The sequence below is a fragment of the Dendropsophus ebraccatus genome, chromosome 1 (genome assembly GCF_027789765.1).
Source record: "Dendropsophus ebraccatus isolate aDenEbr1 chromosome 1, aDenEbr1.pat, whole genome shotgun sequence".
NCBI classification, from domain to species: Eukaryota; Metazoa; Chordata; class Amphibia; order Anura; family Hylidae; genus Dendropsophus; species Dendropsophus ebraccatus.
The window spans coordinates 105,866,322-105,878,920 of NC_091454.1; the positions used below are offsets into that span (position 1 = coordinate 105,866,322).

Genomic DNA, 12,599 nt, shown 5'->3' on the forward strand with positions numbered 1-12,599 from the left:
CGCAGCCGCCTCTTCACTGTAGATGTTGACACTGGTGTTTTGCGGGTACTATTTAATGAAGATGCCAGTTGGGGACCTGTGAGGCGTCTGTTTCGCAAACTAGAGACTCTAATGTGCTTATCTTCTTGCTTAGTTGTGCAATGCGGCCTCACACTTCTTTTTCTACTCTGGTTAGAGCCTGTTTGTGCTGTCCTCTGAAGGGAGTAGTACACACCGTTGTAGGAAATCTTCAATTTCTTAGCAATTTTTCACATGGAATAGCCTTCATTTCTAAGAACAAGAATAGACTGTCACGTTTCAGATGAAAGTTCTCTTTTTCTGGCCATTTTGAGCGTTTAATTGAGCCCACAAAGGTGATGCTCCAGAAACACAATCTGCTCAAAGGAAGGTCAGTTTTGTAGCTTCTGTAACGAGCTAGACTGTTTTCAGATGTGTGAACATGATTGGACAAGGGTTTTCTAATTATCAATTAGCCTTCTGAGCCAATGAGCAAACACATTGAACCATTACAACACTGGAGTGATAGTTGCTGGAAATGGGCCTCTATACACCTATGTAGATATTGCACCATAAACCAGACATTTTGCAGCTAGAATAGTCATTTACCACATTAGCAATGTATAGAGTGTATTTGTTTAAAGTTATCTTCATCGAAAAGTACAGTGCTTTTCCTTCAAAAATAAGGACATTTCAATGTGACCCCAAACTTTTAAACGGTAGTGTATATATATATATATATATATATATATATATATATATATATATATATATATATGTATATAATAAACAGGTATAGTATCAGTTTTATTTCCTTCCTAAACCCAAAAGACAATTTGAGTTTTATATATGACTGGTAAGGAGTCTATATGGTTACTGTTTAACATCATCACTTTGTAGTGTGTCAATATAGTGGCCCACAGTGATTGGCTTCTCTGCCCTCATTCACAGCAGCAATATATCTCTTAGGGTATAAACCCACACACCGTATATGCAGCGTATTTACTGCTGCGATACGCAGCAAACTCGCAGCAAAATCGCAGCAGATTAGATCTAAATAACTGAACACAGCATCAAATCTGTACCAACAGATCTGCTGCGTATTTGTTGCATATCTGCTGCATATACGGTGTGTGGGTTTATACCCTTAATCCATATTTTATTGCAAGTCTGGAGAAGCAAGCGCACAAAACTAGAACACGTGCTGTCTTCTATGCCTGCAGTAGTGGTGTCTGTATGTTTGCATTGTGCAAAATAAAAGAAATTAATACGGTAGAATGGCGAGTGAATTGTGATTTTCTTCTACCTAATGGTAAAACTTCTACGGACTGTGTATTCAGATGAAAGCATAACCAAATACCTATTGTTTGAAACCCCAGAAACCTGACATCCAGGTGAAGGCTCCTGTTATACTACTATACTATACTAGAGCCCACTTACTCTCTTAAATTTGTTTGCTTTTCATTTCATATAATGCCAAAGGGTTAAAGCAAAAATGCTTTTTGGCAACACCTTGCTAGTGGGTTGGGGACATCTATGGCTCTCCTGCGGTGAATAAATGGTCCGACTAAAACACAATCAGGTAACGCAATTAAATCCTGAAATGTCCAGGTGGCTTCTCATTTACTAAATTTAAATCATTGGTGGGATTTAATGGCGGTGTAAGACTGTCCACAATTACCAGCAAAATTTGTTAGAACTTATAAAAGCATGCTCCACAAATTACTAAAGGTAGGGGTTGAATAACAGTGCTTGTACACATGCTAAAAGATCTCCATTTTTCATTTGAACTTCAAAGTTAAGTCAAACTCTGGTGGCAAAATTTAAAGTGTAACTGTCATTTAAATGTTCCTCTTTAGAAATCCATAAATATGAAGCAATTTTAAGAAACTTTAATAGGTTTTATTTAGCAAAAAAAATGTCCTTCTGTACTCAAAAAACTGTTTTGCAGCCTCCCCCCCTCACTTCAGAAGAATGATTTCTGTGTCCATTATGGTTTATGGGGGGCTGAATGAGCAGGGAGAGGAGAAAAGGCAGTTCCCAGACCACACTGACCTTTCTGACCTCTGAATCCAGTGTTTTATGTGCTCAGACAGTCTCCAAACAGCAGGGCTGTTTGTCTCCTCTTCCTGCTCATTCATCCCCCTCTGCCCTTCCCTTCCATAGGATATAACGGACTCAGCAAACCTATCTTCACTTTGCTCCTCTGTAATGTAATGAAGATGACTTTGTCTGATAATTAGCAGATAAGGGAGGAGGGGGGAGGCTGGAAAACAGCTTTTTGAGTACAGAGAGGCTTTTTTACCTAATAAAATTTATTACATCTAACTACAGGCCAGTTAGCTTAACATCTGTAGTAGTAAAAATTATGGAAACACTTCTAAAAAAGAAGATAATGGATCGCCTAAAAATCAACGAGTTAGATCCAGATCACCATGGCTTTACTGAAGGCAGATCAAGTCAGACTAATCTCATTGATTTCTTTGGAAGATGGTGGTGCCGTGAATATCACCTGGACTTCAGCAAAGTCTTTCATCCAGTTTCACATAAAGAACTGATAGAGGAGTTAGAGAAAATTGGAGTAAATCCCTGGATAGTTCAGTGGATTTGTTGTTGGCTGAAGGATAGATATGAGAGGGTTGTAGTTAAAGGGGTTATCCAGTGATAAAAAAACATGGCCACTTTTGCACCACTCTTGTCTCCAGATTGGGTGGGGTTTGAAACTCAGTTCCATTGAAGTAAATGGAGCTTAATTGCAAACCACACCTGAACTGGAGACAAGACAAACTTGTTATCATTTGAATTCTGCTGTGTCTGCTTTGCACTAGAACACAAAATACTTCAGCTCTGTTATATGGTTTACAGTTTGCTACTATTGCATCGAGTTTAACCATTTAACTCCATCCATTTTATTTAGTATTGGATTTGACTGCTATAACTAGAGGAACTTTGGACATTACCATGCCTAGTGATTGTCCTGTTGACCTTACTTGACTACATCATCTACTTCATGTGATTTTATATGTATTTATATTTTATTCTTTGTCATACCTTTTATCGGTTATATATTTAGAATATTTTTCCACATGGGCCCTGTGGTGCTTATTTTCATTATTATGATTTATGGTGCATTTACACAGAGAGATTTATCTGACAGATTTTTGAAGCCAAAGCCAGGAACAGACTATAAACAGGGTGCAGGTCATAAAGGAAAGACTGAGATTTCCTGTCTTTTCAAGTCCATTCCTGACTTTGGCTTCCAAAATTGGTCAGATAAATCTGCCTGTGTAAACGCACCATTAACTACATTAATACATAGTAATTAGAGGACTGGTTACCTTAAAGAAGCAGTTCACTTTTTATTTTTTTCGCCCCCCCGGGTAGCCGCTGTCATATATACTTACAGAAGATGATCGGTGTCCTGTTCCCGTCGGTCAGTTCCGTCCCGCGGTGCCGTTCACATCGGGCGCGCGCTCACTTCCGCCGGCTGCTGCGAGTCCTCTTCTCTGCCCAGTGATTATACGCCGGAAGTCACTCGCTTCCATGCATTCTCTATGGAAGCGCGTGACTTCCGGCGTTCAAATGACAAGGGAGAGAAGAGGAGTCACAGCGCCGGCGGAAGTGAGCGCGCGCCCGATGTGAACGGCACCGTGGGACGGAACTGACCGACGGGAACGGGACACCGATCATCTTTTGTAAGTATACTTGACAACGGCTACCCGGGGGGGCGAAAAAAATAAAAAGTGAACTGCTTCTTTAACTTCTATATATCAGTTTCCAGATCACAAAAGCAATGCATACTTGAAAGCAATGCATATTGTCTGTGTTGCTGTGTGACAGCATAGATATTTGCATATCTGTGCTGCAAGTTTTCCTTACCATGTCTCCTTGTGTAAACAATAGCTATAAAATTTGAAGCAGCACAAAAAGATGCAATCAGCTGAAGATCAGATGTTTTCCTGCTCCTTGGCTGATTGCTGCCACTTTTACAGTGCGTTTACACAGACAGATTTATCTGACAGATTTTTTAAAGCCAAAACCAGGAACAGACTATAAAAAGAGAACAGGTCATAAAGGAAAGGCTGAGATTTTCAAATCCATTCCTGGCTTTGGCTTCAAAAATTGGTCAGATAAATCTCTCTGTTTAAACGCAGCATTACACATGCCAATTGGTTGAAGGAGTGTTTCTAGCAACGCTCATGGCCAATCAGGCTGTGTAAAAGGCCCTTTGGTAAACTAAATAAAAGCTTAAGGGTAGCTTCACACACACCGTATCGCAGTGGATTTTCTGCTGCGGATCTGCAGCAGATTTGATCTAAATAACTAAACACCGCATCAAATCTGTACCATCAAATCTGCTGCAGATCCTGTACATGTGAATGCACCCTTAAACTGAATGTGTCACCAGAAAATGAACTGTTTTATAAGTTTTTAGGTTAAACATGTGACCATGCTCCTCCATTAGTGTCCTCCACTGAGCCTGTAAATGCCTAGGATCTATTCTCAGTGCAGTGCATAACCGTACTAATACTGCACAATGTATCATTTAATATAAAGTGGCCAACCTATTTAAATAATTAGTTTGATAATTTAAGAAAGTCAAGTGCACTTTTGTGCCAAAGAATGATCGGATCCAGCTCTGACTATACTACGATTATTTCAAGATGTAAAAGTAAAAATGCTTTATGGAGGGAATACCTTGAATCCAATTTTGAAAATGATGGCAACTTTTCAAGTTTTGTCTCTTCAACATGAATTTCTTTCATTGCAGCCACAATCTTTTTACAGTCTTCATCTGTAACACCTTCCTGTGTTAAAACATGCAATGATCACAATAGTAAAACTATATTGTCTATACAACTTTAAGTGGAAACTAAAAAAAAAAAAAAAAGAAAGAATCTGTACACGTTTCAGGTGAAAGCAAAAAGGAACAAAATTCTAAAGGTTTTCCCTACAGTAAACTCTGAAGAACACAGCTTTTGAGATTTTTAGTAATGCCTTTTGGTACTAACAGATAAAAACATTTAGGGAGGCATTTATTAAGTCCGGCGTTTTTTACGCCGGACTTAAAAATGCCCCCGCAGCTCCGGCGGTACGGGGATTTATGTAGAGGCGGACTGCCTGTACATAAATCCTGTGCGCGCCGGTGCGCACCGCCGAAAACCTACGCCAGCTGAGGACTGGAGTAGGTTTTCGGCGTACATTTGGGCGGAACGGATGATAAATCGCGCGGACTCTGAGTCCGCGCCCTCCGTTCCGCCCACTTCCCGCCTACTTTCCGCCCCCTGGCGTACTCGGCGGAAAGTGCCGATTTGCGATTATTTTATTCGCAAATCGGCCATTTGCGTATAAAATAATACGCAAATCAGCACTTTCCGCCAAAAATCATCCGTCCGCCGGATGATACATGTGGCCCTTAGTCTGTATATACGAATACTAAAAAAGTATTATAGAGTCCATGCAGCTTTCATAAGCAGAGCCAAATGGACTACTGCACTAATGGACTGTTTTTGTACATGTTTAACCCCTTAAGGACAGAGCCAATTTTGATTTTTGCGTTTTAGTTTTTTCCTCCTTGTGCATAAAAGGCCATAGCACTTGCATTTTTCCACCTAGAGACCCACATGAGCCCTTATTTTTTGCGTCACTAATTGTACTTTGCAATGACAGGCTGAATTTTTGCATAAAGTACACTGCGAAACCAGGAAAAAATTCAAAGTGTGGTGAAATTGAAAAAAAAAACGCATTTTGTTTATTTGGGGGAAATGTGTTTTTACGCCATACGCCCTGGGGTAAAACTGACTTGTTATATATGTTCCTCAAGTCGTTACGATTAAAACGATATGTAACATGTATAACTTATATTGTATCTGATGGCCTGTAAAAAATTCAAACCATTGTCAACAAATATACGACACTTAAAACCGCTCCATTCCCAGGCTTATAGCGCTTTTATCCTTTGTTCTATGGGGCTGTGTGAGGTGTCATTTTTTGCCCATGATATGTTCTTTCTATCGGTACCTTGATTGCGCATATACGACTTTTTGATCGCTTTTCATTGTAATTTTTCTGGATTTGATGCGACCAAAAACGCGCAATTTTGCACTTTGGGATTTTTTTGCGCTTACGCTGTTTACCGTGCGAGATCAGGAATGTGATTAATTAATAGTTCGGGCGATTACGCACGCGGCGATAGCAAACATGTTTATTTATTTATTTATTTATTTACTTTTATTTATAACCTGGGAAAAGGGGGGTGATTCAGACTTTTATTAGGGGAGGGGGCTTTTTACTAATAATGACACTTTTTTTTTTACTTTTACACTTATACTAGAAGCCCCCCTAGGGGACTTCTAGTATAAGTACACTGATCTCTCATTGAGATTTCTGCAGCATAGATATGCTGCAGAGATCCATGAGATAGGCACTCGTTTACTTCCGCCTGCTGCAGCCGGAAGTAAACGAGTGCCGAGCCGGGGACGGCGCCATCTTGGAGCGGTCCCCGGCCGGCTTCAGTTACGGAGATCGCTCGAGCGATCTCCCCACTAGACACCAGGGATGACGCTGCGTCCGGTAATCGGATGCAGCTGTCATGTTTGACAGCTGCATCTGATTACTGTATTAGCGGGCACGGCGATCGGACCGTGCCCGCTAATACCTACGGTCCCGGGCTACAAGTGGCACCTGCGCGGCCCCGCTCTGAACTCCCTTTCCGGCATCAGGGCGTAAATTTACGCCCGATGTCGTTAAGGGGTTAATCTTACGTACAGAAAAACATGGTCAAGCACATTTTTGTGTACTAAAAAAAAAAAAATTATATGTTCCAATCGGTACATTAGGGGCAGTATTTTTATTTCAATCTTTTAATAAAAAAATTTTTTAAAAGTTTTTCACCAGTAGAGAATCGGCAGAGCGGCACCGCACCAGCCCTGCTAATGAAATGTAATGCTGTGTTTACACGGAACGATAATTCGCCCGATCGTACGATTAACGATTTCGAAGTAACAAATTTTTTTTAGAATGTTTAGACGGAACGATATATCGTATGGAAAATAAGTTTTGCGATCGTTTTGCAATCGCTTAAGCCTATCTCGCACATAGGAAAAATCGGTGAAAGACTGTTTACACGGAGCGATCTGCGAATTTTTTGCGAACATGTTGTAAGATCAAAATGAACGATTTCTCGCTCGTCGTTTGATCGTTCGCTGCGTTTACACGTACGATTATCGTTGGAATTCGATCGTTATCGTGCAAATTCGCACGATAATCGTTCTGTGTAAACATAACAGTAAACATGAAAGCACCAGATAATTGGCAGGAAACCACCGACCCCTAAACCACTCTTTTCTAACAAACGGAAGGAAGGAAGAATAAGAGGAGAAAGAAAGAAAAGAAGGGAAAGGGGGGGGGGGGGTGGAAGGGGAGGGAAGGAGCGGGTGCAGTAGGTCCACAAAGCATTTATAAATCGGTCTTATCCTTATGTCAAGCAATACACCCTTGAGAGTATGATCTGTGTGTCGACTAAGGCCCTGTGGACTCAGATATATGTCTCAGTTTATACTACTTTTTTTTATTAATATACCAATACATAATGGGACTTAAAATGTATCTCCATTTTACTGCTACCTCATGTAATTCACAGTTTATGTTACATAATGCATCCTTGAAGATGTTTCAGGATAAGCTGCCCTGTGTGCACATGAGTAGCAGTATATCTGGCCATAATTAGACTTGTACATGGCAGATTTTTGCCCTTTATGATGTCTTTTAGCTGTCTCTCTTTCTCCAGACACTCCTGCTCCTGCTTCAATAGACTTGTAGCTAAGTCAGGGTTCAAGTGGTAACCAGTAAACAAAATTTATTGCTAAGCAAATTTTGGGAGTGGATGACATGTTAGCAGGAAGGGGTGAGGGGAAAGATGCTTAACAGAATATCTTACAAAGGTTCTTATATTTGCCTGTACGATTGATCTATTCAGTTTGCTAAAACAGTGTCTATTCAAATGGTTTTAAAAAGGGAGGAGGCTTTCTGTAATGTTGAAAATATGTCTGAATACTATTACCTAAGGCTTGGGGATTTATTAAAAACAATGAAGAATTTAAGCAGCAATGAAACAGAACATCTCTGCTAAAGTAATTTTTTAGCTAATTTTACACATTTGGAAAGTCTGATTTATGCATCTGTAGTATAAGAATTAAACAAAAAAATTGGAACTATTATTGGAAATGTTATAGTCAAAATACGACCTTAATATTTGCACTAAGCACATACCAGATTAATTATTTTAACAAAGTATGAGTGCTCTTTATAAACAACTATTAACGTATTTTCCAGCGTATAAGACAACTGAGCGTATAAGACAACACTCAACCTTTCCAGTTAAAATATAGAGGCAGGAATGCAGCCGTTTTTGGGCTCCCCCACCATATGCGGCGACTGCAGATTCTCCAGTGCGGTTCCGAAGTTTTACAGCACCCGCCCTATAAAACACCACCTGGTCTTATAAGGTGCCACCCACGATTTTCCTGGGTTAAAAAGTAGTCTTATATGCAGGAAAATACAGTAGACAGCATGATTACAGACCTGAAAACTAGTATATAAATACTAAATATCCAAGTCTCAAAGGCTAGATTCTCTGCTTTTCAAACATTTTCCTGTTTTCGTATATGTTTAATTTTAACGTACAGAAAAACGTGATCAACCACATTTTTGTGTACTAAAATATATATATATATATATATATATATATATATATATATATATATATATATATATATATACATACACACACACTCAGCGGCCACTTTATTAGGTACACCATGCTAATAACGGGTTGGACCCCCTTTTGCCTTCAGAACTGCCTCAATTCTTCGTGGCATAGATACAACAAGGTGCTGGAAGCATTTCTCAGAGATTTTGGTCCATATTGACATGATGGCATCACACAGTTGCCGCAGATTTGTCAGCTGCACATCCATGATGCGAATCTCCCGTTCCACCACATCCCAAAGATGCTCTATTGGATTGAGATCTGGTGACTGTGGAGGCCATTTGAGTACAGTGACCTCATTGTCATGTTCAAGAAACCAGTCTGAGATGATTCTAGCTTCATGACATGGCACATTATCCTGCTGAAAGTAGCCATCAGATGTTGGGTACATTGTGGTTATAAAGGGATGGACATGGTCAGCAACAATACTCAGGTAGGCTGTGGCGTTGCAACAATGCTCAATTGGTACCAAGGGGCCCAAAAAGTGCCAAGAAAATATTCCCCACACCATGACACCACCACCACCAGCCTGAACCGTTGATACAAGGCAGGATGGATCCATGCTTTCATGTTGTTGACGCCAAATTCTGACCCTACCATCCGAATGTCGCAGCAGAAATCGAGACTCATCAGACCAGGCAACGTTTTTCAAATCTTCTACTGTCCAATTTCGATGAGCTTGTGCAAATTGTAGCCTCAGTTTCCTGTTCTTAGCTGAAAGGAGCGGCACCCGGTGTGGTCTTCTGCTGCTGTAGCCCATCTGCCTCAAAGTTGGAGGTACTGTGCGTTCAGAGATGCTCTTCTGCCTACCTTGGTTGTAACGGTTGGCTATTTGAGTCACTGTTGCCTTTCTATCAGCTCGAACCAGTCTGCCCATTCTCCTCTGACCTCTGGCATCAACAAGGCATTTCCGCCCACAGAACTGCCGCTCACTGGATGTTTTTTCTTTTTCGGACCATTCTCTGTAAACCCTAGAGATGGTTGTGCGTGAAAATCCCAGTAGATCAGCAGTTTCTGAAATACTCAGACCAGCCCTTCTGGCACCAACAACCATGCCACGTTCAAAGGCACTCAAATCACCTTTCTTCCCCATACTGATGCTCGGTTTGAACTGCAGGAGATTGTCTTGACCATGTCTACATGCCTAAATGCACTGAGTTGCCGCCAACAACACTGAACAATTTTACTATAAAGTGGCCAACCCTTTTAAGATTTATTCTTCACATGGCTGATCTTCAACTACTGAGCAGACATTCAGACATATCTTTTAGACAAATCACACTACACAACTTAAAGAATTGAGTATCCACAGGGCCAAAAATGTTAGGGGTCTTACACTTGCGTGAACTATCCCAGATATTATCATCTAGGACCATAGCAAAAAGGCATCTCCAAATAAGTGATTTTGACTGTACAATATACACTGCAAAGACAAACTACATTAAATTACATTAAACGGCAATAAAATCCACTCTATTATTAAAGTAAAAAAGCTGAATATTAAAATTTCACAGATCATTTAGAAGAAAATTTCAAATTGAAATAAAAGTAATAAATGCTATCTGAGGGCAACCTATAATAGAGATGCTAAACTTAGGAAATTCATGCTTTTGCTTTTTTCACATGAATAAAGGAAATCATTCAGCAGTAATTCACGTTCCAAACTGCTGACACTGTTAGACAGCTGTTGGGTCAAGATGGCATGTGTTACCATTACATGGCATAAAGAGTGAAAGAGGCTTTTTTAGAAACCTGAATAGCTGCAAGCTGGAACGTCTCCTCTCTCCCCCTCTCTGCTTGATTGATACTTGGAAGCACAGTCTCAAGCAGGGTAAGTATTGTTCTGGAAGCAAAGACAGATTTATGAAAGGTACCATGGCCCTAATTTATTATAGTGCTTGAAAAAACACTATTATAATTCGTATTCTTCTTCCAGTTATTCTGCGATTAATACAGCCCGAACCGCTTTGCGCACAGACTCCATTCAAACTGTTGTTTTTTTTTTTCAAATTCAAAAAGGGTTTTATTGTGAATTTTATAAAAGTAATAAAAAGACAAAGAATCGGAAACAGAGAGTGTACCGATGTCATGAACAGTGTCCAGGTATATAGTCTCAACAGGTAGAAGAACAGAAGCGGTGTTGTCATTAAGGTTCCTGGAACTGAGAAGAAAACATCAACAACAACCTAAGTTACTAGCTAACATGTTATCTATGAAGCGCAATAATGCACGCCTAGGCAGTATGGATAAAGCCAGAGGGCTCAACACAATGGTAAGTAACATATGCGAACAGCAGACCTTAAGTCACTAATGGTCAGAAAGGGATTGAGTGTAGCATAATAAAAAGGAAAGTAGGAGAAAGAAAAGTAGGGAGAGAAGGGAAAGAAGGACGTTAGACAAACATAGACCCACCTCCAGCAGGTGAAGCAAAAGGGAGTCCGAGTGCTCTGGAGGATCCATGAGGCCATGAAAGGGGTCATGATGCATCATTAGTTCGCCTGAGAAGTGCCAGGGGGCGATGTAGGTCCTCACGTCAAGACCAAAGAGGTGACCGAACGGTATCTAGGGGAGGCTAGAAATTCCAGCCAGGGGAACCAACATTTAGAGCATTTAGTAAAAGCCTGTGGGGTGGATGCCAGCAACTGTTCCATATGGTAGGTATGAGAGACCTCCGTGAACCACTCCTCTAGGGACGGTGGGGTCTGGGGACCGCCAGTGTCGTGGGATTACTGTTTTGGCCGCCTGCAGTAGGTGACGTAGCAAGGATTTTTTGTTGGGGTATAGGGAACATGAATAGTAGGGCAGCCTCTGGAGTGCCGGGGACGCAGAATCCCGCTATTTCCAAAATAAGTTGGAGCACTAGCTACCAAAACGGTTGCAATCTAGGGCAGGCCAACCAGATATACGACATTGTACCTACAGCGGCACCGCATCTCTAGCATTCCTCCGTGACCCCTGGGTACCATCTATGGAGGGCCTCAGGGACCCTGTACCATCTGGTAAGGATTTTTTAACAAGTTTCCTGAGATCTCATGGCAATAACAGCCTTATGGGTTAAGAAAAAACGCTTCGCCCATTGTTCTTCAGTGAATTTCATTTTCAGCTCCTTTTCCCACTTATCGCAATGAGGAGGAAGAGACTGGGACCTGGAGGCCAATAATAATCCATAGATGGTGGAAATGGGGTGGGGAGGACAGGAAGGGGCCAAGCAGAGCTGTTCGAAATCAGTGAGAGCGGTGAAAATGTTTACCCCTATGAACAGAGGAATAGAAGTGGCGGAGTTAGAGATAGGCAAAAGGGGCCCGGGGGACAGGGTTGTGCACGGGCACAATGTCAGATAGTGGTCGGAGGGCGGTGGCAGACAGAGCTTGGTAGAAACGCAAGGGGGGGGGGGGGGGGGGTTTAGTGTAACCCAAAAAAAAAGAAAGAAGTGGAGGCACCAGGCGGGAACTCTGGATGGTCCGTGACAGGGAGCAAAGGGCCTGCGCAATCAACCAAAAAATCCTCGGCACCTGCGTGATGGAGACTAGCTACCATGTCGGGTAGAGAATGACATGGAGGAAATGTCAGAGAAAGAGGGGGTCCAGGTCCAGGGCATAGTCGTGAGGGCTTTAGAGGACAGATCTCTAGAGATGCAGACCCATATTTTGCTGTGCTCGTTATGGAACATGTCCAGGACCCGGGCATGGACACAGGAGAGATAATATAGTCTGCAATTGGGTAGCCCAGCTCCCCCTAACAACTTGGGGTGGGTTAAGATCTCAAACTGCGTTTTTAAAGCCTTCACTGGTGAGAGGTGTGGTAAGTATTTTTTGTTTCGATTGGATTTTTC

The 12,599-nt window shown here is 41.4% G+C and overlaps 1 protein-coding gene across 1 annotated transcript in view; it reads right to left on the reverse strand.

Annotated features, from left to right (window-relative positions):
• Nucleotides 1-12,599, reverse strand: part of ASZ1 (ankyrin repeat, SAM and basic leucine zipper domain containing 1) — a 79,628-nt gene that overhangs the window by 19,557 nt on the left and 47,472 nt on the right. Inside the window, exon 10 of the mRNA XM_069956067.1 lies at nt 4,696-4,805. Coding sequence (XP_069812168.1) covers nt 4,696-4,805 — 110 coding nt within the window. The remainder of the gene's footprint in view (nt 1-4,695; nt 4,806-12,599) is intronic.